At 51.1% G+C, this 25,747-nt stretch overlaps 1 protein-coding gene across 1 annotated transcript; it reads right to left on the reverse strand.

The window, feature by feature from the left end:
• Positions 1 to 232: 232 nt before the first annotated feature.
• Positions 233 to 25,279, reverse strand: cfap299 (cilia and flagella associated protein 299). The gene is made up of 7 exons (XM_030104128.1): positions 25,192 to 25,279; positions 24,994 to 25,026; positions 24,260 to 24,389; positions 15,417 to 15,507; positions 4,182 to 4,324; positions 1,157 to 1,286; positions 233 to 319 (listed from the first exon to the last, which is right to left on the reverse strand). Exons 1-7 carry the CDS (start codon positions 25,277 to 25,279, stop codon positions 233 to 235), a joined length of 702 nt encoding a protein of 233 aa, XP_029959988.1.
• Between the last annotated feature and the right edge of the window lie 468 nt (positions 25,280 to 25,747).

Below are 25,747 nucleotides of genomic sequence, written 5' to 3' on the forward strand. Positions count from 1 at the left end.
TTGTGGAGTGATTTGCGTTTACAGACTCAGGATCCGCTCGTACCTTTGATAAACTGCTTTAAACGAACGTTTTCCTGTGTGGAGATTGAGAGATGCTGCAAGACATTTATAAACCTCCACAAAAACACCTCTTGCTGTAAAGCTGTGAAATGTTCATCAGAAAGCTTCAGCTGAGGATCCTGCAGGAGCCGATCCAGCCCGACGGCTCCCGGTCCCGCTGGGGACCCTGTCCTCACACGGTCCTGACGTGGTGGTTGAAGACGACCACCTGCTGGTAGAGCGGGGACTGCAGGACGGACGTGTCTTCATCAGGAGCAACCTGAAACACAGCGAGAGGGACGGCGCTGAACCAATACCCCAGGACCACCACTGATGACAAACTGAACTCGCCGGTACGGTCCGGTCCAGTCCGGGCCGGTCCGGTCCGGTCCGGTCCGGTCCGGTCCGGTCCGGTCCGGGCCGGGCGCTGATGGGTGGTTTGCCGCGTCTGGCTCGCTGCGCCTCCTCTGGTGTTTTTAATAGCCTGCCTCGCCGGGGCGGTGCTCGACCACAGCTGGAACTCTGCTGCCGCTCTGGCGCTCGGCCTCAGAGTCCAGTCCCCACAGCGCCGTCTGCACATCTAAAATAGCCCAGCAGCGCCGAGCAGCGCCGAGCAGCTGGCTCAGCGGGAGCGGCAGCAGGTACCGAGGAAGAAGGACCCGTTAGAGAAGGTTCCGATCAGGAAACCAGACGAACCGGAGGAAACACGAGCCTCAGCCGCCTCACTGGAAACACACTCTTACCTCCCACTGGTCCCCCAGTTTCTCCACACGGCTGTGTCACACTGAAAACATCAGTCTGTCAGATCGTCAGGACTTTACTGATTATTCATGAAGATTTATTCTCTAAACTCACAAGGGAGGAAACACGCTGGGAAACACTGGTCTGTTCCCATAATCCTCTGCTCCTCTGCTGCATTCCGCCTTGAACTCACACCGGATCATATTTTCATTTTATGGAAATGAGTTTTCAGCCTAAATGCAGAACTGGCCCTCTTGATTCAGAGAAGACGTGAAGTAGGAATAAATAAATGAACGGCGTGTGTTTGTGTTTACATGTTCACATAAAACAGGAAGTGAAGCAGGACGCCAGCAGACGGAGCTTCATGAAAACCCACCTGAGGATCCACATTCAGGAGCTTCTTGTCCCGTTTGCTCTTGAAGAGAAGGCCGTGGACGTCTTCGTAGACCACCTCAAAGTTGGGGCTGGAGTTGGACGTGGACGTCTGAGTCTTCCAGTTGTAGTAGCTGACGAGAAAAGGCCAAAGGAGAAACGAATCGATGAGGAGCCACTGTCCACGAGAACCCAGGTTCTGATCCGGCGTCCAGATAGGCCTCACTGCTCATCCACTACGTGACGTTCTCTAGCTAACGTCCGCTACGTGACGTTCTCTAGCTAACGTCCGCTACGTGACGTTCTCTAGCTAACGTCCGCTACGTGACGTTCTCTAGCTAACGTCCGCTACGTGACGTTCTCTAGCTAACGTCCGCTACGTGACGTTCTCTAGCTAACGTCCGCTACTTGACGTTCTCTAGCTAATGTCCGCTACGTGACGTTCTCTAGCTAACATCTGCTACGTGACGTTCTCAAGCTAACGTCCGCTACGTGACGTTCTCTAGCTAACGTCCGCTACGTGACGTTCTCTGGCTAACGTCTGCTGCGTGACGTTCTCTAGCTAACGTCCGCTACGTGACGTTCTCTAGCTAACGTCCGCTACGTGATGTTCTCTGGCTAACGTCTGCTACATAGCGTTCTCTTCCATACTCGCTCGTTCAGCGTAGGTTCATGCGATACTGGCGCCAGCTAGGGTCAACGGCAGGAAACTCCCTGCAACAGTCCCAACAGGTGAGGGCGAGAGACAAATACAGTATGGAGCTGTCACTGCGTGATGTTTGTCCCACCACTGTTAAACTGGGGAGTGATTTCTGGGTTTCATCAGGACTCTGGTTCCGTAGCGTTCTCTGTCTGACACGTCTGGCCCCTCAGCAGTGTGTTACGTAAACCTGTTCTACCCAGGATGTGGAGGCCAGACCTGGCACCGCTGCTCTGCATTCTTTGCGGCTGTGGGAGAGGGGGAGGGCCGGGACCGGAGGACTGGGAGTCCTGCAGCGGGAGGCTGAGGGCCCTGAGTGGGCACCAGGTCCAGCATCTGCTCCCTCTTAGAGCCAACCACACTGGCTCGACTGCTGCAGACGAGGACGGGAAGAAACGGGGGGCACGGCCAGACACGGAAAGACGGCAAGGGAAGCAAGTCTAAAAGAAATACAGTCACACACCAGGATGTAAGTCAGATTTTAAAAGTTCCATCTAAAAAATTAACAGTTTTTCAGTCAGGTTTTAAACAGCTCTGCTCAAAGTTACTAAACAGAAACAAGACTGGTCTCTGTCCTGGTCCCTGTCCTGGTCCCTGTCCTGGTCTCTGTCCTGGTCTCTGTCCTGGTCCCTGTCCTGGTCTCTGTCCTGGTCTCTGTCCTGGTCTCTGTCCTGGTCTCTGTCCTGGTCTCTGTCCTGGTCTCTGTTCTGGTCTCTGTCCTGGTCTCTGTCCTAGTCTCTGTCCTGGTCCCTGTCCTGGTCTCTGTCCTGGTCCCTGTCCTGGTCTCTGTCCTGGTCTCTGTCCTGGTCTCTGTCCTGGTCTCTGTCCTGGTCTCTGTTCTGGTCTCTGTCCTGGTCTCTGTCCTAGTCTCTGTCCTGGTCTCTGTCCTGGTCTCTGTCTTGGTCTCTGTCCTGGTCTCTGTCCTGGTCTCTGTCCTGGTCCCTGTCCTGGTCTCTGTCCTGGTCCCTGTCCTGGTCTCTGTCCTGGTCCCTGTCCTGGTCTCTGTCCTGGTCTCTGTCCTGGTCTCTGTCCTGGTCTCTGTCCTGGTCTCTGTCCTAGTCTCTGTCCTGGTCTCTGTCTTGGTCTCTGTCCTGGTCCCTGTCCTGGTCTCTGTCCTGGTCCCTGTCCTGGTCTCTGTCCTGGTCTCTGTCCTGGTCTCTGTCCTGGTCTCTGTCCTGGTCTCTGTTCTGGTCTCTGTCCTGGTCTCTGTCCTAGTCTCTGTCCTGGTCTCTGTCCTGGTCTCTGTCTTGGTCTCTGTCCTGGTCCCTGTCCTGGTCTCTGTCCTGGTCTCTGTCCTGGTCTCTGTCCTGGTCTCTGTTCTGGTCTCTGTCCTGGTCTCTGTCCTGGTCTCTGTCCTGGTCTCTGTCCTGGTCTCAAGCCTTCAAATGACGCATCCACCTTGAACCCTGGTCCCATAATCCCTGCTCCACACCTCGAGCCGGGAGGCTTCGGTCGGAGTCGTACTGAAACGGCAGGAAGCCTCCCGTGAGAGGCGCCGGTGCTGGAGGTCACCGAGTTACCTCAGGCTGAACGCCGTTTGGCTGAACTCCGGAGAACAGCCCGGCCACGCCCACTCCCACCGCCGCCGTTTGTCTTTCTGCGATTTCTCACACCTATCCGACATGTTAGCACCGTGTCACCAGACCACAGGGAGGAATGTGGCGCTGGCCCTGACGCCGGCCATTTGCAGACCGGTCTTACCGTACACGGCTCACCTGGCCTGACGGGACGCCCGCTGCAGGGTCGGCTCTGGCCGGGGGTCAGCGGGTCGCCTGCAGCCTGGCCTGAACTACGTGACCTTCACACACACACACACACACACACACACACACACTCCACAGTGACAGCTGCCATGCCCGCCGCTCCACCTCCATTCAGTGCAACTCGGACACTCGTGAGACTGGGAATCGAACCACCAACCTCCGGATGGATTCATGGTGGACGAGTGTCTCTCTGTAAACGAAAGACGTGGCTGTTGACCGGGGCCGTTCAGGACTGATGGGGTCTGAGCAGCCGGGCTGAATGACGACATGTAGGACCTCTAAAGACCAGTTAGGATCTGGTGGGAACCGTGAGAACCCACCGGGACCTAAAGGTGACGGGGCTCAGCTGGTGACTCTGGTAAAGGAGGTCCAGTCATAGTCTCCGCCTGGATCTGGACCGGACTGGACCAAGACGTCTGCGTCTGTATGGAGTCTCCATTAGAGCAGAGGGATGGTTCTCTGTGTCACTGAGCCTTGCTCGCTCCAGAATCAGATTTCCCTGCAGGTCAAACGTGGTAAAAGTCCAGCGAGTCCGGCTCCTCCGGTCCGGGCGACGGCAGACTCACCATAAATCAGAGCGTCCTGGCATCAGCCTCTTCTTTCCACTGAAGTACGCCGCAAAGTCTTCAGTCTTCAGTCTGTGGGCGTAGTCTATATAGCCAGACACTTCCTGTCCAAGAGGATTGTAATCCCGGATGAAGATGACGGACTGCGGAGAGAAGAGAGGAAGAAGAGGACACGGTGTGAGTAATCCTGGTTATCAGGTGGACGCCTGGACGGACGTGTTTGGTGGACAGTCAGGAGCGTGTTGGGTGTCCTCGCCTCGCCGCGGCGTCCCGTCTGCTCCGTCTCCTGCTCCATCAGAGCGTGGGACATCCACCCAATCCCTCCATCTACAGTAACTGTTCGTTCCACTCGCCCACGGGACGCAGCTCCGCTCAGAAAATGAGAATTCCTCACCGGGAACGTGAAACGCCGTCCATACTTTGATTCATAAAGGACTCCTCACCTCATCCTGCCGTCGGCTGTTCCTCCACAGTAAAGATGAATTCTAACAACAGTCAGGCTGCTGCTTGTGGCTCTGCTCTGACCCTTCGAGGTTCGTTTGTGGATCAAACTGAGGAATAACTAACTAGTACGACTTCTCACAATGTGCTGTGGCTCAGAAGGCCTTGCTGTTTGCACATTCTCCCTGTGCATGGAGCCGAGTCTGCAGCCTCCTCAGATTATCTTTCAAAAAGGACAATTTGGCAGTGAAGGGAAGATAAAAAAAAGCCTGTACAGTAGCAGAGCGTGAGGGCAGCGTCCTCCTGTCCTCCTCCGCTGTGGATTTATTCAGAGGCGTGTGGAACCGAGCACTGGAGTCCAAACAGAGCGTCTCTGTCTGCCTGCTGAACGTTTCAGCAGATGCTCTCAGGTTCACAGCTGGCTGTGTGTGTGTGTGTGTGTGTGTGTGTGTGTGTGTGTGTGTGTGTGTGTGTGTGTGTGTGTGTAAGGCGCTGCTGCTGGTCTTTGTAGTCCAGCAGCCAGACTCTCGGGGACAGGAGGCTTGAGGAGGTTTGACGATGGAGACGTCTTTAAAGTGCGAGGTAGAGAAGCTGCAGAGGGGAGAGCCGAGCTCTGTTCAGCTGCCGAGCTGAGGGACTGCTGTCAGACCCGGTCAGTCGTCTGTCCAGAGTGACCAGCTCAAACAGAGCAGTGAAGGAAAAACTAAAACACGGGACGCTCCTCTGGAACCCAACAACCAGATCGACAACTGAAGAAAATCTTCATTTTGAGTTTTTCCAAAGATACATTCACAGTAAATGTGCCTGAAAACGAATTTAACGTTTTCACTTAATCACTGTTATTTTTGACGTTGTTCTTTGAGCAAATCGTCTCTTCTGGACGTCAGATAAAAGACGTCGTCTTCAAGTTAAATTAACCTGAAACATCTAAAGTCATCGAAATGAAGAGGAGAGCAGCCAGCCGAACCAGATCCTCCACCAGCCTCCACCCACCTCCATCCACCCCCTCCTCCTCCTGAAGCAGCCTCCAGCTCCTCCTGCTCCTCCTGAAGCAGCCCCGGGTGGGGGTGGGGGGGTGAGGGGGGGTGGAGCAGGAAGGTGGATGAGCTCAGGTTCTTCAGGCCTCCGGTGGAGCGCTCTGGGCTGCAGCTCCAGGAAGGTGGAGCAGATCGCTTCCAGATGGTCCCAGAGACACAAACACCGCAGACAGCTGATCTGTGGAGCGACGTCACCGGCAGGGAGCAGGACCCGGCCCGGACCACCCTCATCCAACAGCTGAAGGTCAGAGGTCACCGCTGCTGCCAGGGAGCAGCTGTCTGCAGGACAGGGAGGGAGTGTGTGTGTGTGTGTGTGTGTGTGCTCAGTAACAGGTACCACAGGCCTTTCGGCTGCTGTTATTAACCCTCTTCATAAAAACCACCTTGATCCAGGTGTTCTAACAGTTTAGAGGAGCAAAGCGTCGCTCAGGTTCCTGGATGAGGTTATATAACAGAGAGGCTGGTCCCTGTCCTGGTCTCTGTCCTGGTCTCTGTCCTGGTCTCTGTCCTGGTCCCTGTCCTGGTCTCTGTCCTGGTCTCTGTCCTGGTCTCTGTCCTGGTCCCTGTCCTGGTCCCTGTCCTGGTCTCTGTCCTGGTCCCTGTCCTGGTCTCTGTCCTGGTTCTGTCAGATCTCAGAGCTGAACCAGTTGATCAGAACATCCCACAGAGACGATCCTCTGGATTAAAGGTTCAGCGTTAGACCGGATCCCATCATATTCATCAGTTCATAATAACGACGACTCCTCGGCTCAGATCAAAGTTAAACATGGAGTTCCTCAGGGTTCTGTTCTAGGACCTATACTCTTCACATTCTACATGCCTCCTGTAGGAACATCATCAGGAAACACTCCATTAACTTCCACTGCTATGCAGATGATTCACAGATCTACTGATCCAGATGACACCGATCAACTGGTCAAACTAAGCTTTTCTCAAAGACATAAAAACCTTGAGCTGCAATTTTCCACTTCAGAACTCAGACCATATTTCATTAACCCCCTGTGAGGACCGACCCGATGCTGGTGCAGCCGCATTACGGGCTCCGGGCTGCTGGGTCTGCTGGATGGGTCACGGTGAAGCTGGAGCCCGTCGGTACTGTCCAGACTGTTGAGCTGAGGGCAAACTGAAACCATGCAGGCATGCGGACCTCCAGGACCAGGATTCCTCTCCCTGCTCCGGGCCACCACTCTTCATGTTTCCCTCTCTCCCTCCCCCTTCCTGCAGGGTCTCTGACGGTGGGTTTGGAGGTTCCTGGTCGGAGCCTCCTGCACTCATCCGTCTGCAGCAAGTGGACCGACGTCTGATCGTTGGAGTTTCTCTTCGACTGACTGCGTTTTGTCGACTCATGTCAAACTGAATCGATTTGAATTTCAATCTGAACTCTTCAATCTGTAAAAATCTCTCACCGGAGGACCAGAGCAGCCATGTTCTGGTGTGTGTGTGAGAAAGTGTGTTACACTGGAGTCAACCTCGGGGAGTCCAGAGACTCCAGGAAGAGCAAACACCCAGAGAGGTCCGGACCAGCCAGCTCCGAGGAGGACTTAGCTCCCAGAGAATCCCGCTAGTCCTCATAACGCTGGTGTGTATTCAGGTGAAAAGTCCACCTAATCCAGCCATGCCACACACACACACACACACACACACGCAGGCAGGCGCTGGTCCCCCGCTGCCCCGGCCCCTCACCTCGGCCTGGGAACAGTCCTGCAGTGTCAGGCCGCCGTGCAGGTGTGTTGCGGTGTCAGCTGTCGTCCTGTTTATTATTGGTGGGCTTCACTTCCGGAGGATTCTCAGGCCGTCGCTAACAACTGTGTAAATCTGTTGGAGTAAAGAAAACAGGCTGGACTGCAGGAATGTTTTCTGTGGGAGCCCGTTTTCTGCTGTGGAATGCCCCGTGAGTGTGTGTGAGAGTGTGTGTGTTCGTCCTGGGATGGTTAAGATCAGATAGAAACCAGCTGTTTTGATGAATATTCCAGGACATTAATGAATCTGTGAAATGTGTGTTAAAGTTTCTCCGCTATGAACCGTAGGAGCTCCTCGCCTTTCAGGCCAAACGGCCGCCGACCGGCTGAACACACTGACACAGTTTTCTGACACACATTCACGGAGCGGACTGAAAGTGTTTCTATATGTGTCGACATTTCAGACACAACACTCGGTTCTGACTCGGTTTACAGTCCTATTGTTCCTCCTGGACGAGCCTTAAAAAGAAGAATAAAAAAAAAATCCAGTCGTTCTCCTGCCTTTTGTTCCAGCTGCTGCTAAATATTTGATTGTGCGCACGCAGCGAGGATGGAAGTCATCAGGAGAGTGTATTTTCTCTCAGTTTATAATTAAAGGGTGTGTCAGCAGACAGATGTCTTGGCACCGGACTCAAAAATGCAGCAGGTGTCCTGCTTCGCAGCGTTCTAAATACCCGACGGCGGACAGCTACGCCCAGTGAGGTTAGCCACCAGCGCAGCGCGGCCGCCGCCAAATACCGGAGGGAAAGCGGCGCGATCAATCGGCCGGCGCAGGAAGGCGGCCCGCTCAACCCTTGGCTGCTCCGGCCTCGTCTTTTTAGGGAACCCGCCAGAAAAGCCAACACCACAAAATAAGTGGCTTGAACCCACACACTTGAAATTACAGGGCAACTAAAATCAGAAAATGCTTTCCTGCTTTTTCGCAATTGATGTCTTAAAATGCTATTAAAACCTCCTGCGTTTGGCCGGCGGGGCAGCCTCAGTACTTTTCCTCCGGTTGCATCAGTTTACGACGGCTGGACGCCTTGTTTAGACGGAGTTCTCACCGTTCTAGAGAGGGATCACAAACAGGAACAGCAGACACACCGGATCCAGATCAGACCTAGTTTTATCTTTACACATCACAGAAGCTGAGTCCATTAAACAGCAAAGCTCACTTTTCACAACAAACATTCGAAACGTGGACGCACTGACGATCAGGTGGTTCACACTGCGGTGGGTTTGTTTTTCTGACCCTCATATCAAAGAAAGAATCAAGCGGCGCCGCTGGGTCTTGAACTGAACTGGGTCAGAATCAAACTGAAAACCTACTCCTGGAGCTGATGGACTCCATGGAAAACCGAGATCGACACGCTTTACGCCGGGTAGCCGACCCAAAACTTACAGGAGAAGATGAATTAAAGTTACTGGCTGGTAAATTCAGCCACATTCAGCATTTCTTGGATGAAGTGTGGAACAGAGCAGATCTGACTGCAGGTTGATTTGATAACTTAAGAGACGTGCATTCTGACAACACAAGTCATGATGGGAAATGCTGAAGTGATCCTGGCTTCATCTCACCTACAGTTAGCTGCTTTTTGTTTCATTTGATTTTCTGATCTTTATTTATTTACCTCCCTTTAATTTCAGTCTGCTGTGTTGCTGTAAAGTGTTTATTGTGCCAAAAGAATGAAAAAAGAATAAAAACTGAGTTAGACTTCGTCAATGACCTTGCGCTGTCGTTACGTCTGACAGCTGGATCTCTCGATTCACTCTCATCTATTCACTTATTTCACCCTGACCCTAACCCTGCGAGTGTGTTATTGAGGAGGACACCCTGAGCAGTGCCTCGCACGGCAGCCTCCGCCGCCGGTATGTAAATGTGTGTGTGTTCATGTAAATCAGGCTGAGATGTTGGCTTTCAGGTCCGTCCTCTTCGGGTTCCAGATACCTTCAGGAGAGTGTATGAACTGGCCGTCTGTCAGGACGATGCTGGAACTGACACTGCAAAAACAGACCGGAACACACACACACACACACACACACACACACACACACACACACACACACACACACACACACACACACACAGGCGGTAGTGGAGTCATGTCTCTGTGGGACCAGTTGGTCCCACAATGCAGGATTTAAAATCCGTCTCCAGGCCCCGTCATGTCTTAAAGAGCTGTTGGTCCCAGACTGTCCCAGGAGAACGCTTCCTTCTCAGAGAGCTGGTCTGCTGGAGGTTCTCGGTTCTCTAACAGCAGAACAGGAGCAGAGCTCTCAGCTACCGGGCTCCTGTCCTGAACCAGCTCCCCGCTTCAGGAGGCCGCCGGGCTCTTCTAAGGTTACTGAATAAAGCTCACATTAGAGCTGTAGGCTGCTGCAGGTCTGGGTCCTACAGACCTGCGTTACCTCCCTGTCAATTCATATGTATGTCATTAACTTTATGAGTTTCTCTCCTGTAATTTTCTCTCTCTGAACCCTTCCAGCTGAGGTCTCCGGCTGTGGAGCTGGATCTGGATCTGGGCTTCCCCCTCCACCAGGAGAAAGTTGTTGGGAGTCAGCTTTGTGAGCATTTGATTACAAACAATCTGTTTGAGTCTCTTCGGTCCGGTTTCAGAGCTCATCACAGACCAGAGGCCGCTCTGCTCAAACTTAGAATGATCTTCTCACAGCCTCAGATAGAGAACTGGTCTCTGTCCTGGTCCCTGTCCTAGTCTCTGTCCTGGTCCCTGTCCTGGTCTCATCCTGCTACAGAGACCCCTGGACCACTGGAAGGAGGATTTTGTCCACTTTTGTCAGTCCGGCTCTGTCTCCTCTTCACCTCCAGCAGTTGAGCTAAGCTAACTACGATGCTAACAGCTGGGAGCCAGCCGCGGGACGCAGAGAGACAATAAAGGTATGTATGATCTTGTCTCACTATAAAAATGATAGGGATAGGGTGTGGGTCCAACTTCTTCAGAGTATTCCTTTAAAACCCGCATGAGCTGCAATTTTCTAATTCTGAACTCAGACAAAAGAAAATTAATTTGGCCCATCACTGCAGAGATGACACTGAATTGAAAACGTCAGGCTCTGTGTTCAACCGTATCGCTGACCAGATGCAGAGATTCTGCTCCCAGGAAGACAAAAACAGCCAAAAACAAAACCTGCTTGGATTGTAAATTAGCTGCATGCCTGAATCCTGAGAGGAATTATGGGCTGAGATATGTCACAACAGAAATCAGTCACATGCCATCTCAGGCCCGGATCGCAGACACCAAACTGACCGAGCAAAGGATATCTTTACTCTCCCCTTCACTCCTACGATCATTCTCCGCATTCTTCTGGCTTTTAAATTACCAGTGGGAAGAGCGTTACAAGTTTAGCCTGGAATATATGTGAACGCTGCGCTGCAAAGGCGCCTTTTCTCATCAATCTGCAGATGGAAATGAAAAAAACAAAAAAAAAAAACAAGTCTTCTGGAGTCCCTGACTGTGTGGAGACTGGAGTGGCTCTGGTTTTACATCCTGTCTCCATTATGGGTGAAGTCTTTCATGTTCTTAAGGTTTGTGTTTTTCTGTGTCCTCACAAACGCTTGAACAGCAGCGTCACACGTCCGCGGAGGAGGCATTTCATAACCGTCACGTCCAAACAGAAGCTTCTCTCCGTCCTGGAGCAGCGAGACTCAGTCCCCTTCATCCGATCTGGAAATGTGAGCTGAGGCTGTTGGATCTGGGATCTTCCTGTTGGCCTTGTGGACCATCCAGAACTCACACTGACCCACAACCTCCACCTGCTCCACCAGGCCCCACCACCTGATCTGGTGGAGCAGACCGGCCTGCTGGAGGACTTCCTGTCCTCTTTCCTCCATCGGACCACAAGCTCCCTCTAGTGGTGCAAAGTCATTTTGTTTGCCAATGAGATATTTGAAAATGGTAATTCTTCTCAGAATGGTACGTTCCACTGTGATCTCCAAGAAATGAATGTTTTGCAGCTACAATCCAAGACAACTATCTCCATCTTGGATATGAAATGCCACATTTCAGCACACGAGACCTTCACCTATCATCTGTATCAAAACGACACGCGCTGATTACTCTGAGTGTGTACACACCTCTTTCCTCAGTAGAAGTGAATGTGGAGACCTATCCAATATGGCAGCCATGCTGTGGAGGCCTATCATTTGTGACGATAAAAAATATTCTTTTTAATTTTTCAGTTAAAAGTTGAGCTCTCCTTCAGATCTGGCCTTGAAGGCTTTCGGAGGGCTTCACGTGTCGACTTCCTCTAGACTGCTGTAAAACCAGCGTGACGGAGGAGTGAAGTGAAAGCCTCCTGGGCTTCTGGTCTCTGCGTTCAGTGGAGCTGCTCAGAACATAAACTCCAGTGTTTGCCCAGCAGCTGCCGTCAGAGGACTCTCCTCAAAGCCCGGGGGAAAATGACCCAGAGAAGGGCGCTGCTTCAGGTACGTCCACCGCCATGACTGAGCCGTCACAGGAAACACCCAGAATGATGAAAACCAGAGAAAAGAATCTATATAATAAAATTTATTTGTATTACATGAAATTCCCAGCAGAAATCCCTAGACTGGAATCTCTTTAGATGTGGTAGAAAGGCTTTCAGTCCCGTCACGCGTCAGAATTGGACTGACCAGCAGCAACACGTCTCCGGGCTTCATCCAACAAGTCGAACTCCAGCTTCCTCTGCGAACCACTACTTTCTCTTAATTCAGCCTGAAATGTCCAAAGAACACACATCAAAGGGTCACAGGGAGGGGCACAACTTCCTCCTCTCCAGTTTAGAAGCTAATCTAATCTGAGCAACTCTACCAAAGCCTCCGTCTCGTAAACATGAAATAATTAACTTCCCGTTTCAGCGTTCTCACACGGCGTCTGCTCAGGCCACGCTTTCTGTCCGAAACACTCTTTGAACTGCGAGCTGCTTTGTGTCGGACACTTCTGATCAACTCAACACCACAGGAGGGTGAAGTTATTCCTATGTCCTGGTTCATTGTTCTGTCTGCTGCTTTTTGAGAGATTGGGACTCCGTCTCTTCTCCCTTGGAGCTAACTCCACCTTCCAACTTGTGGATTTCAAGTCTTTAATGTTTGGTTTCACCTTTTATAAAGCTGAATAAAATGAGTTTCTTCAAAAGCGATGGTGTCAGGTGGTGCTAGCTAGTCCTCAGTAACTAGCAGAGCTGAAGCAGATGTTAGCTAGTCCTCGGTAACTTGAGGCAGGTGTTACTGTCGAGCCACATGAGAGGCACTGAGAGGAGAAATCTTCCATCATTTTTTTTTAACCTTTTCGCTTCTTTCAGGCTCAGGAGGAAGAGCGGGTTAAAGAGTCAGCGGTTTGATGAACCAATTCACTATAAACATGCACTGTGTGTCCCAGAGCCAGACTCAGAACTCAGTAACTGAGGGCAAAGGTCAAACACTTTGCATGGCAGCTGTCAGACTGAGCACTCTGTGTGTGGAGGGAAACGAGGTTCAATGAAAACTCAAGTCTCTTCACAGGATAAACAGGGCTATTTAACCAGCTGTCCAGTGAATCTTCCAGCGACTTCCGGCTCCTCAGATTCAGAGTAAGACGTCCTCGCTGTCGGAGACACATCTGCAGTGGAGTCTTGTCGTCGGCGGACGGGGGACGGGGAGGAGGGACGGGCCTTCAGAATATGCTGATGCACGGACTGAAGTGAAGGCAGCGGTGGGCGTGGCCCAGTGCGGCTCGGCTCCTATCAGCGTTACTCCGAGGCGCTCAGGCACGACGTCCGCCGGGAGGCCGGCGGGGGGTCGGCCTCGTCACCAGCAACACGTCCAAGTAAAGGCAAATACTGTTTCAAACAGCCACCGCCGCTCTCTGAGTATTTATGACGGCACTTCTGAAATTAATAATGTGGCTTCCCTGAAGAACACACGGCGGCGGGAAGGACCTCCGACCGCACGCCTGAGCACCCTGGACCTGCGGAGACGAGGCCGGCCTTGGCGTTTGAGCCGTGTGGCGAGCGGCAGAGCGTCGGCCATGGTGGATCCATGAAGAAGACATGAGACAGCTCCGATCCACGAGCAGAGCAGAGCTTCTGTCAAAGACCTGCCTGTGTTCAGGTCCTGATTAAAGCCCGGAGCCCCCCCCCCGCCCCCTCCCCGTTCAAACATGATTGTTTTGGTTGGCGTGGCGCTCTGCGCAGCGCTCCCTCCAGGCCGTCCCGAGGCTCCGGCTGCTGTCACATCCAGGCCCACATAATTTACAGCTTTTTAACTGATTCTGCAAAGTCCTTCAGCTCTGAACCGGTTTTTACCATCAGTAACACAACCAGTAATAACCGAACCTCGTCCATCCAGCTGGGGTTAAAGGTCGACTGTGGGAAGGACACAGACAACCCCAGTGAGGCGCTCAGGGAGAAGGTGCAGGGCCTCCACAATGCGTCTGTGCTGCACTAACTGGACCAGATACCAGCCAGTATTTACTCAGGTGAAATAATACACAGCCGAGGCATTCCAGTGAGCAGCGATAAAACACAGCGCGGCCAGCAGAATGTGCTCCATATGCTGCTGAACACCAGAAAACACCAGCCTGAGTCCCAAAATCCTGCCAGAGGACTCTTCATAAAGAAAACAAACAGAGGAAATACAGCCTGTGCTGCATGAGGAGGAGATGGTCTCTCTCTCTCTCTCTCTCTCTCTCTCTCTCTCTGTTTTTGTAAAAGTGCCTTGAGAAGACTGTTGTGCTTCGTGCTGCATCAACAGAGCCGAGCTGCAGAGCGGCTCAACATGTTCATGATTCAGGAACGTCAGCGGTGCTGAATCTGCAGCGCGGCTGTTTCTACCTGCAAACTAAAACAGCCTCAGTTCGGACATTTCTTTCAATAATTAAATGAAAGTATTCTAATCAGACATTCAGACCTCAGTGATGACAAGGTAAACAGGAAGTGGAGCGACAGTCAGCAGGAAGTAGCATCTGCTCAAAGCTTCATCACAAGTTTAGAGTCTGATGAATCAGTTTTCACTTCGAGACAATCGCAACAACTGTCTTAACGCCGAGAAACATCCTCAAAACGGTTTAACAAGATGAAAAGTGACGCTCAACATGTTACAACCCATCACATGAGTTTGAAGATAAAGTTATCAAATCTGAAAAAATACTAAAAAAACCTACAAAACTGTGTGTTTTAGGAAAAGTTTGCACTCTTTGTGAAAATGCAGCATTGAATGATTGTGATTTTCTGAAGCAGCTCAGGATTAAGACGCTGCGTTGATCCAGAGTTCAGAGAGACAGACGGCGCTGGAGAGGCTCCTGGCTCCGCCGGCCTTTTCCTCGCCGCCATCAACCTGTGCGCCGGCGCCCGTGTCGGGGCGATGCGGAATCAAACGGCCAGTGTCGTCGTCCTGCCAGGACCGAGGCCGCCGCGACTCGCTCGCTCCGCTGGAAACGCAATCCAGCCGGGAATTCCCCCTTCACTGCCAGGCTGCATGACTGCCCACCGTATCAATACGGAGCGAGCGGGGTCCACGGACCAAAGACAAACAGCACGTCCCCTCTGGGCATGAGACGCCGAGCAGCAGCCAGCGGGACGAATTCCACAACGCCCAGGCCGGGAGGCTGGTCCCAGCGTCCCACACGCCATTCCCGGGTTTCAACATATTCCACAGCGAGCAGACTCCACGTCAAGGCGAGGAGCAGCGACCCGCTGCTGACGGGACGCGTCTACAGGAGCCGCCATGTCCCCGCTCCACCCCGCTCCACCTGCAGCTGCCCCACCCTCCGCCTCCTGCCCTCCGGCCAGCTTTAATAACCCCGGGAAGTGCAGAAAGCAACATTTGTGTCATTTTAAACCAGTGTTTCATTTTCTTGTACGTTCCTACCGCCGTCGTTCCGATATCACGGTGCTTCCTCATGTCAGCAGTAAAATGTGAAAATCAGTAAAGCTGGAGTGGACGGCCGCCGGAGAGCAGGCGGCGTCCAGGAGGCTCCAGGCCTGGACGCCGCTCGGCAGCGTTTCGGGGGAATCCCGTGACGTAGCGGCGGAACGGCGGAACGGCGGAACGCTGCACTCACGGTCGTCTTCCCGCTGCGGTTGGCCCTCTCCAGCTCCGCCAGCGCTCTCAGGAAGTCGTCTTTGAGGTCCTTTCCTGCACTCGCCAGTGTCCTGGAAAAGACAACAGTCCAACGGTTTGAAAGTTTCTCCTGACCTGAGAGCCGCGAGGCTCTTCAGGGAGGCTTCGAACTCCACATTCAGCTTTTCAGTGATCCTGCTGGAGCAGCTCTTCCTCTCAGTCCGACGCCACGTCTTAAAATCCCCTTTATTCACTAAACTGAGCAGTTTGTTGAGGTTTTCAAGGATTTCAATGAAGAGGCGAGAAACACAATGAAGCTACGCAACAAGACAAACGTCTCTGAAACGATTCAGTGAAATCCTTTGTTCATTGTCACTGTTTTCATCCTGTCACAGATTTATTTTGACGACTTTCACTTTGGGGAAAAAATATTGAACTGGAAATAAAAATCTAAACTTTGTATGAAACATTAAAATATCAAAAAGCCTCAATCCTAACAAGCAAAACAGTGTGTGTGTGTGTGTGTGTGTGTGTGTGTGTGTGTGTGTGTGTGTGTGTGTTCTGCATTTATTTCCAGCGCTAAGCAAACAATCTGAGGGGTTTTCTTCGAAGGCAGGGCTGGAGGTGGACCCGGGCCGGAGGTGGACCCGGGCTGGAGGTGGACCCGGGCCGGAGGTGGACCCGGGCTGGAGGTGGACCCGGGCCGGAGGTGGACCCGGCCGGAGGTGGACCCGGGCTGGAGGTGGACCCGGCCGGAGGTGGACCCGGCCGGAGGTGGACCCGGCCGGAGGTGGACCCGGGCCGGAGGTGGACCCGGGCCGGAGGTGGACCCGGGACGGAGGTGGACCCGGGCTGGAGGTGGACCCGGGCCGGAGGTGGACCCGGCCGGAGGTGGACCCGGGCCGGAGGTGGACCCGGCCGGAGGTGGATCCGGGCTGGAGGAGCTCTGCGGCTCGTCCCCAGATCGTCTCTGTTCTTTACTCAGTAACAAATCCTGTCCAAACACCCAGCTGATCAGAGATGTTGTTATTGTAATGCGACTCTGAGAACAATTTAAAAACAACAGAAGTCCCTGTAGAAGCGTCACGTCTGTCCGCTCTCCAGAAGCGTATTAATCACGTCGGACGTTATTCGATGACTCCACAATGCTGCGGCCGCCTCTCCGCCCGCTCCCAATGTATACACACCTGAAAAAACACCGGCGCTAATATTTGAGGAGTTAACACTGAGTCCTGGACGGCCTCCAGAATCAACCGCGCGCAACACTCATCGGATTCACAGCGAGGCGGTAAACAGGCCGCCGATAGCCTGTTCCGTTAACGGGCGCACACATGAGACGCTCAGCGGATTTCTGAAGCACTTCGAGAAGAAAAATAAACCCGGACGGTCAGAAGAGTCGACCTTATTGTTACAGTAACAAAGTCAAACTTCCAAGAACTGAGAGAAAAAAAGAAAAGACTTGGTTTTGGCGGTAATTTGGCCCGTGCCCCATAATGAACGTCTTAGAGGAATTATATCGAGGCGAAAGTGCAGGGACAGCACATATTTGTGGAAGCTGCAGCCTGGCTTCGTCTTGTGAGTGAAGGATTGCTGCTGGGTCGCCGAGGCTCCGGCCCCAAAGTAAACACAGGTGCTGAGGAGGCAAGTGGCGGCGGTTCCTCCATCCAGTAGCCGGAGAAACACTCCGTCCCGCCGCCGGAGCTCCACTTTCCCCTCAATTAACAACATCTTTAACAAGCCTCATTTAGCAGCGAGAAGCAGAACGCCGCTTTGAAATGATGGTTATTAGCCACTAATGACGAGGAGGAACCGCAGCCCCGCCCCCCGCTCCGAGAGCGCCGGGCGGGCAGGTGGGACGAGCAGCCAGCACCGAGGGGAGAGGGACTCTCATTTCAGACTTCAAACACCCTCGAGTGTCAGACAGAGGCTTCCCCCCATGATCCCGCCCTGCTGTCTTGTATTTTCACGGAGCTGTTAGGAACGGGGTGTTCAGGGGGACGGCGGAGGTCTGGGTGGCCGTAGGGAAGGTTTAAAGATCTCTACAGCTTCGATCAATTCCATTTCAGGGACATGCAGGATACCGTACTGGGCTGAATATAAGACGATATTTTTTCCAGAAACTGTATTCTTCAAAATGGGGTCGTACTATAATAGAGGACTAGGTTGTCGTTACACATCCGCGCCGCTAGATGGCGCCAAATTACCAGTGACCAGGAAGCGAATGTCATATTTCATATGATGTCTGTGGTCACAGTGATCTGATGAAAAATGGAGGAAAGTGACCATCTGGAAGGAAGGAGCTTGAACTCTAGACCAGTGAGCAAACAACAGAGGAGAAGTTTTGATTCCAACTCTGAACTGATGGTTCAACAGCAGAGTCAACAAACAACTGCCAAACCGCCAAGAGATATTAGACGGAATTATTAATGTTCATGAAGTTGAACAAAACTTGAATCTGATGCTTATAAAGTTATTTACAGCATTAATGCAGTTATTGAACCTTTGAGGTTCTTATTTGTTGCTTCTTCACTGAGTCACGGCCTCAGATTGTGAGAAGGAGAATAGAGTTTATTTAATACTGCAGTAATATTTCTTCATCTTAAATCACATGAAATGTTATCTCTGTTGTGAGTTTTCCTAAAATAATTGAACAATAAGAAGTTGTTTTATGAGTAAGCTTATTGTCTTCAACATGTTTTTATTTTCACAAAATGATATTTGAAAAATAGGGGTCGTCTTATAATCAGAGTCGTCTTATGTTCGGGCCAATACGGTATTCAGTGATGCTCAGGAAGAGAAATGCACCAAGAAACTTACACAACTTTCCTAAGTTTTCACTGAACACTAAATAATCCACTAATTAATACCAACTAATGAGCTGAAATGTACTTTCACGTCAGCTGAGCTGTGTGATCTGCTGCATTTTGGTGTGTGTGTGTGTACACAGTGAAAAGCATGTAGTTAGTTTGAAGCCGTTGTATTTGGATGCATGTTTTTTTTTTTTAATTCAAACATCCAAAGTAGCAGAGAGAACATCTGAATGCCGACCTGTCAGCTCCTCTTTGTGTAGCTCTCTATCTGAATGGAAGAAAGGTTCTCCACGTATGCAGACGATGGTGTGGTAAATGGCAGAGCAGCGCTTGAAAATCCTTTAAACACAAAAGAGTGTAAACGTCGCTCAGCTCGCCACGCTGTGAGAAACTGACGCAAAACTGCAGAACCAGCGCGGAGAACGGGATTCCTCCATCCCACAGCGGAGGAAACATAACAGAAAATAAACCGGTTCCACTCTGAGACATGAATCAACAGCTTTCCTCCTATTTCCTCCAACCACACTGAAGCTTACACAAGAGGCTTCGAGTCAAAACTGTGAAAAATCCAAATCATCACATTTAACCGACACGGCAGCAGAAGCAGGCCGTCAGCTGTGGCTAACGCAAGAACAATCTGTGAGAAATAACTAAAGTCCAACAGACGTGGAAACGAGTCACACGCTGAGCTTCGGATTAAGTTAGCAACAAGTTCATTTCTCCAGGGAAACAGATGTTTATTCCACATCAACTGACTGCTAAACTATGGATGTTATGTTTGAGCTTCATGTTCATATCAAAACTGAAAACACAAAATCAACAACACTCGAGCCATCAAGCCCCAAGTCTTTCGAGTCTCAAGTCATCAGACTGCAGTCGACTGGAGTCTCAGGTTCACCACACCGTCGTCCCTCCGTCTGAGGATCAGCTGATGAAGAGTGTCGTCTTCTAATCCTGAAATCGATGGTTTAATGACCAACGAAACCAGAGTGACCCTGCTGGTTTGAGTGAAGTCCATCTGTGTCTGGGTGTGCGTGAGCTTCCTGACGGGCACGAGGCCGTGCGCTGCTGTGAGTGAACACACCTGCGAACAGTCACACAGTGCTAAGAAGGCGATTGTCCTGACAGCACATGTAACGGAGCCTGCAAACATTCGGCCCCCGAGGGCTCTCGCCACAGCCGAGGCTGGCAGGGGGGTTCGGCGCTGGAAACGAGCCCGGGCGCTGCCTCGTGGAGATTTTCATGTCATCTACAATCTTATTCTGCTAAACATCTGGAGGTTGAATTCACAGTGAAATGTATTCACTGCAAGCGATAGCCGGCCGCTAATACGGAGCAGAGCGCAGGATTCTTGGGACGGACTATAAAAACCTAGCGGCACAATGGACAATGAGCGTGACTGTGGTTTGGACTGCGGGGAAATCGCGGGGTGCCTGATGGAAACCTTGCCGAGCTGCAGCGAGCACGCGAGGTCAGGACGTCTGCTGACATGGCGCCGGGGCCAGGATAAAGAGGAAATGGAGCCTCACGGCTGCTCCGCTCCTCATTTGTTTCCCGCTGCAGATCTTCAGGGATTCATTCTCCATACAGAACGCACGGAGATCAAGGTTTTACTGTTCACACCGAACTAAATCCTCTGCAAGGTTTTTCAATCTTCGGCCTCTTTCAGTCAAAGACTGTATCATCGGTGTTGTGTTGATGGTCACCCATGTTTGACGAGATCCGAGCAGCATGTTGGTCTTAAAAAACAGCAGACGGACCAGCAGTGGGGCAGCATCGCTGTCCAGCCTGGCTGAGCTGAACCAGACTGCAGGTGGTTCTCTGTATGTTCCCTCCTGTTTTCTCAAGGCAAGAAAAACAGAAGGCTGCAGTCTGAGAGTCAGACGGGCCAATCAAGAAACCCTCCTGACGAGAACAGGTTTGTTCACACGAGTTAAACTCATCACTTCTAAAGGTATAAATCAAAGTAGAGTGTGTCTCAAAATACTTCCAGCCCGTTTCTGCAGCTCATCGATATCAACGCTATCATTAAAATCTTTCAGATATGAAGAGAGGAGACAGTCTCGAGGAGTTGAAGACAGACTGACATGGCTCAGATACATCCAGTTTGGGACGGATGGGTCTCGGACTGGGCTGTGGCTGCAGGGCTACAGTCTGGAGAGGCTCTCCACGTCCGTCCTGGTCCATTAAACTGGAGCTAGAACTCTCAGAGCCTGGTCTCAAGTGGAGCACTCCTGGTTCATGACCTAACTCAACCCCCTCAGAAACACTTCCTGACAAGGTCCATGCTTTTCCCCGTTTGTCCAGGTAGGACGCATCTCAGAGCAGTTGAGTCTCCTCAATTGGACTTGCTAATGTGTCCAATGCGTCTCACCTTTTGACTAGCCAGCCCAGTTTCTCCAGACTCACTCTGGACCAGTGGCACAGGAAGTGAGTCCTCATCTCTGACCGTATCTGACCGGGACTACTCTGACCTCCTCTCACTGCTGAAGTCCAGCTTAATGCATAAGCACATGTAGTGAAAAGGCCGGGGCTGGTGTCCATGTGGCCGTCCCCGGGCCGGGGGCTGGAATGTGGGGCTCACCAACAGAAGCACCAGCAGCAGCGGGGGATGGGTTGCTGGTTTCCTGAACAGGAGGCAAAACGAGCAGCTGGAACACAGAGCCGCTCCACCACAGGCCTGATTTGGTTCACGCTTGTGGAAAGAAAAAGAAGAGTTCCCGTTGCCCCCCGGAGTGTTGGAGCACGCCACAGAACCAGCGCCGCCGGGCCGGTGAACGACTGGCACGGGTTCCCGTGGTCTGCCGGTCCCAGCCAGACCGGACTGTTTGAGGTGGGAGGATTAAAAGACCCAAAAATGCAGAGCGCAGAGACTGGAGGAAGGAGTGGGAGGGGTGAGGAAGACGTGAGAAGGCCGGCGGAGGGACGGACGAGGCTGCAGCTGGCAGCGGCTCGGGAGATGGAGAGATGGCGGAGCGGTCCGGACGAGGTGTTGAGGAGATTACAGACGGGTCCACAAGCTTCCCGTGATCTGAAGATAAAGCGGAGGTCCCGGTGGGGCCGAGGCAGCTGCTGCAGCTGATTGGAAGCAGGTGGAGGCTCAGAGCTGGAGGAGGAGCCTCCGCCGGCCAGGCCTCACAACTCCGGCCTGGAAAAGCAATCAGCAGAGATCCAGAGCGGCGGGAGGAGCAGCGGACGGTGGGTAGTGTGACCTGTCAGTACGGGACCGGAGCTCGTGTGAGGACGGCGTCGTCCAGCTGGTTATCGCCTGAGAGGTCAAAGGTCGTGCTTTCTGATGTCAGGGTCACTTTAGGGACGGTGGTGTGGCGATCTCACACATCTGGAAAGACTCCATCAGCGCTGAAGAGGAGACCGCAGAGCGACGTCTGAAGCCTCCAAACACAGTCTCTGATAGAGAAGACCTCCAGAAGTCAGCAGTGCTGAGCCTCAGAATCCTCCACAGCGTCACCGGGTCAGAAGATGAGACGACCATCCTCTTCTTTATGAGCGTCCAGACAGCAGTGAGACAGGAAGTGGCTTCAGATCAGATTTATTCAGAGTTAAATCCTGTCCAGACCCTTGTTGTACAATAAATTCATTATGTTTGATATTTTTTTAATGAAACTTGAGAAGAAAACAGCCTGAACAGAGCTCATGTTGCTGCACTAGACGGATTCTCCTGTATGACGACTAGAAAATCTGCTCCTCTCAAACACAATCCACCTTCAGTCCATCACATTTTTCCCTCAGACCATATGAAGGGCATGAGGAGTAATACACCAGACCAGGGTTCTGCAGCCTTTCTGACCAAAAGAGCCATTTTAGTGACTTTCCCTCAAGTCCAGCTGTTCTGGAGCGTAAAGAACATTTAACCTTTAGAACGAGGCGAATGCAGCTCAGGAAGCTTCATTCTTGGTTTTGATGCACAAATAAAAATATTTTATGAAGCACTGATGACGTTTCAAACTCCAGTTCGGAACAGTGAACAAACTGAGCATGAAGGGCCTCAGAATCCTGAACAGACCCGCTGTCGACCTCCTCTGAGGATCTTCTCAGCATTAAGAACAAAGTGTGTTTCTGTTGCTCCTGCTAATTGGTACGCTGTCCCTCATGCTGGTGTGTGTGTGTGTGTGTGTGTGTGTGTGTGTGTACATCCAGTAGAAGACAGTAGAGGGCAGTAGAGGCCTGTGACGCTTGATGATCTTTGTTGAGTTTTCTGTTGGAAGTGGAACGGCTTAACAGTGTTTCGTTCCTCTGGGACTTTGCTGCTGGTCACTCAGGACACAGCTCCTTCCTCTGTGTTTCTCCACCATCCGTCCATCTGTCCATCCGTCCATCCTCTCCCTGGTCCCTCCTGCAGCTCCTTCCTCCCCCTGTCTCCTCCCTTTTATTCCCCAGCTCCTGTGGGGGTGGGGGTTGGAAGGTGGGGGTTGGGGGGCAATCAGGCCCTGATGAGCCTCAGGTGGCTACAATTACCGTCCTCCCACGGCTGTGTTTGGACGTGATTGATGGAGGCTGGGCGACTCTTCGGGCCAGGCTTCCACACAGCCTGGCACTGACTTTCCACGTTTTCCAAAAAAATCTACGCTTACACAAATCTGCAAACGAGACCATCCACACGCTGGCATCCAACCAAATCTCAGCGGAGACCGTAAACCCATCCCAGCGCCGGGTGTCAATGTTGACGCTATGAAAGAATCACAGACTTCCATCCAGTGCTTAAAAAGTCATCCACGTCCAGGAGACCGAGAAAACTTTTCACCTTTTAAGATTCAACAGATCAAAAACAGATTCTCACACTGAAAACCTCAAATATCCCCATATTTCTGTCAATAACTGTCAGGAAGTTACTTTATGTGATTTCATTTCTTTTATTCAGCACATCCGGATGGAGCGCAGTGTAAAACTCACCCACTTGATATTTTCTCCACAGTTAAAGAATAAAGAACAGTGCAGCGTTTTTAATGTGAGTTCTCGACAATCATGAGCCACTTCTCAAAACGATTCCCCTGTAAGCTTCACAATCTGTCTGATCGGTCAGGTTTTCAAGTTTTATAACCCGTCATGCTTCACTCACAGTGCAGAGCTTCAAAGGCGCCACTGGGGGGCGCCAAAGATCAATAGGGGGGCCACAGAAATCCCGAAGTTTAAGCATTCCCATTAGTTTATTTTAAAAATGTATATCAAAAAAATGTGTAAGTGATTGCAATATAGACAAAGGTAAGCTTGTAAAGTAACCGGTGGGAGAAAACCTGTCAGTGTGTCAGGATAAAGAGGAGGATCAGAAAAAACACAGCGAAGAGCTGGTTAGAGTCTGAAAATGTCCAGAAGACCAAACACCTGCAGACGGAGCGAAAACCAGACGAGATCAACCTCAGGGAAGAGAAACTCATCGTCACAGAAATTAGATTTCTCATTTCGTGGACTATGAGGATCCTTATTGCTCCGTGGGGGGCCGCCAGCAGAACCCTGGGTCTCTTAGAACAAGATGGGGAATCAGTGGTCTGGGTGGAGACCAGTGACCCTGGTCTGTTTACTTCACATACCGCACTGATTTAGAACAGTGGTCTAATCTCCAGTTTAAAATCAATGATTAACGACCAGAACAGGCCGAAAATTCACAAACTATCAAAAACTGCTCAAATAATATTACGAAAAAAAAAATCCTTAAAATAAAATGAATAAAATCGCTGGTACGGAGGGTTTTCAGGCATAGAAAAAATGGTAAATGAAATGGGAAAAAGAAAGGAAGAAGAACAGGGGAAAAATCAAACAATGAAGAAAAAAGGAAAACAAGAAAAAAGACAGAAAAGAAAAAGAAGGAGAAAAAGTTCCAACACACCCGACTGACATGAGGCTCGTTACCCTGATGAGGCACTCCAGACCCGGGGGCCCAGAGGGTCTGGGGGGTCTGGAGGGTCCGGAGGGTCCAGACCAGGGGGGTCAGACTCAGATCCTGAGCCACAGCCCTGCATGGTCTCCATGTTCTCCATGTTCTACTCAGCGGGCTGTAATGAGGCTCAGCTGGACTCACACTGGCTGGGCTCTGCTGAAGGAAAGCTGAGTCTTTGCAGCCTGGACCCGGCGGGCCGCCGCTCTGGAGCCCTGGTCCTCCTGGTCCTCCCTGCTCTGGTCCGGGTCCATCAGCTCACTGGACAAGTCCTCTGAGAACAGAACCACAGCAGACAGGACACACACTGAAATGATTACAGCAATGTGAACACAAAAATAGACAATAGAAACAAGCAATGTAGAAAAACCTTGATTCCACCTTTTAGATACAAACCTGGATCATCAGCGAAGAATCAGTTTGAAACGAGCTGATCACAGCGTCAGGTCAGCTGCTCCTCATCTCATCAGATGGGACTTCTTCTCTCTCCAAGGATACAGGTGTTCAAACAAAGCACAAGCTGCTGTACACGTCTGCCACCTGCTGGACAGAAGTGGGACTGTTCATGTTCAGAAGAGGAGCAGACAAGAAGACTAAAGAAGCAACAGTGTGGAGAGTCAATATAAAGATTTAAATGGCTTCAAGGACCACAGCCAGAACTCTTTCTTCAGAGAATCTCAATAATTTTCTTTAACAAAAAACACAAAGTCCTTCATTTCTACTAAACATACAATTCTACACATCACTGAAAGTTTCGATCCATTCACAGTTTTTATAAAGTTATGTTGAGACTTCTGTTTCACTCTGCAGGATGGTTTGCTAGAGTTAAAACAATTTACACAAACACAAGAAGAAGCAGCAGAAAGAAGCAGCCAGACTCACTTTTAAATGGAATAAATCCTGAGAAGCGACTGCAGAGCGCAGATATCCTGTTTCACAGACTTTAAACTGTTAAAGAGCTCTGGAGACGACCCACTGGAACACACTCCATCTGTGTTGTTTGAGGTTGCTACGGCAACCCAGTCACGTGTGACACACACACACACACACACACACACACACACACACACACACACCAGCCCAGTAACACTGTCTGCTCAGCAAAACACCGGACGGCTGCAGGTGAGCTGCTGAAGGATGAGACTTAAAGGGATACTTCAACATTTTGGCAAATTGGCCCATTTAGCGCAAATCCTTAGTCATTTTAAACAGCATACTTACTGTTTCTGTGAGGGCGAGCTGTTGTTTATTCAGAGGTGAGTCGGGGAAGGTTTTCAGTACGGACACAATGGAAGTGGATGGTATTTTTGTTCCCCCTCGTCAGACTCATCAAATACACAATCCAACAACCCCAAAACACTTTGGTGGACACGTTATAATCCACACATTCACTACGCTGTGGAACACCAACAAATAATATTGTAGTGTTACGACATTGAAGCAAATACTGGGAACTACTTTTTCTTTTGAGATCACTACGCCCAGACGCCATGTTTAGTAAGTAGTTCCGTCTTAGCAATCTTCGCATAAACAACTCAATCTGGTAATTTTGCATTAATATTCCACAGCGTAGTGAATGTGTGGATTATAACGTGTCCACCAAAGTGTTATGGGGTTGTTGGATTGTGTATT

Source organism: Salarias fasciatus, chromosome 12 (assembly GCF_902148845.1).
Source record: "Salarias fasciatus chromosome 12, fSalaFa1.1, whole genome shotgun sequence".
Classification (NCBI taxonomy): domain Eukaryota; kingdom Metazoa; phylum Chordata; class Actinopteri; order Blenniiformes; family Blenniidae; genus Salarias; species Salarias fasciatus.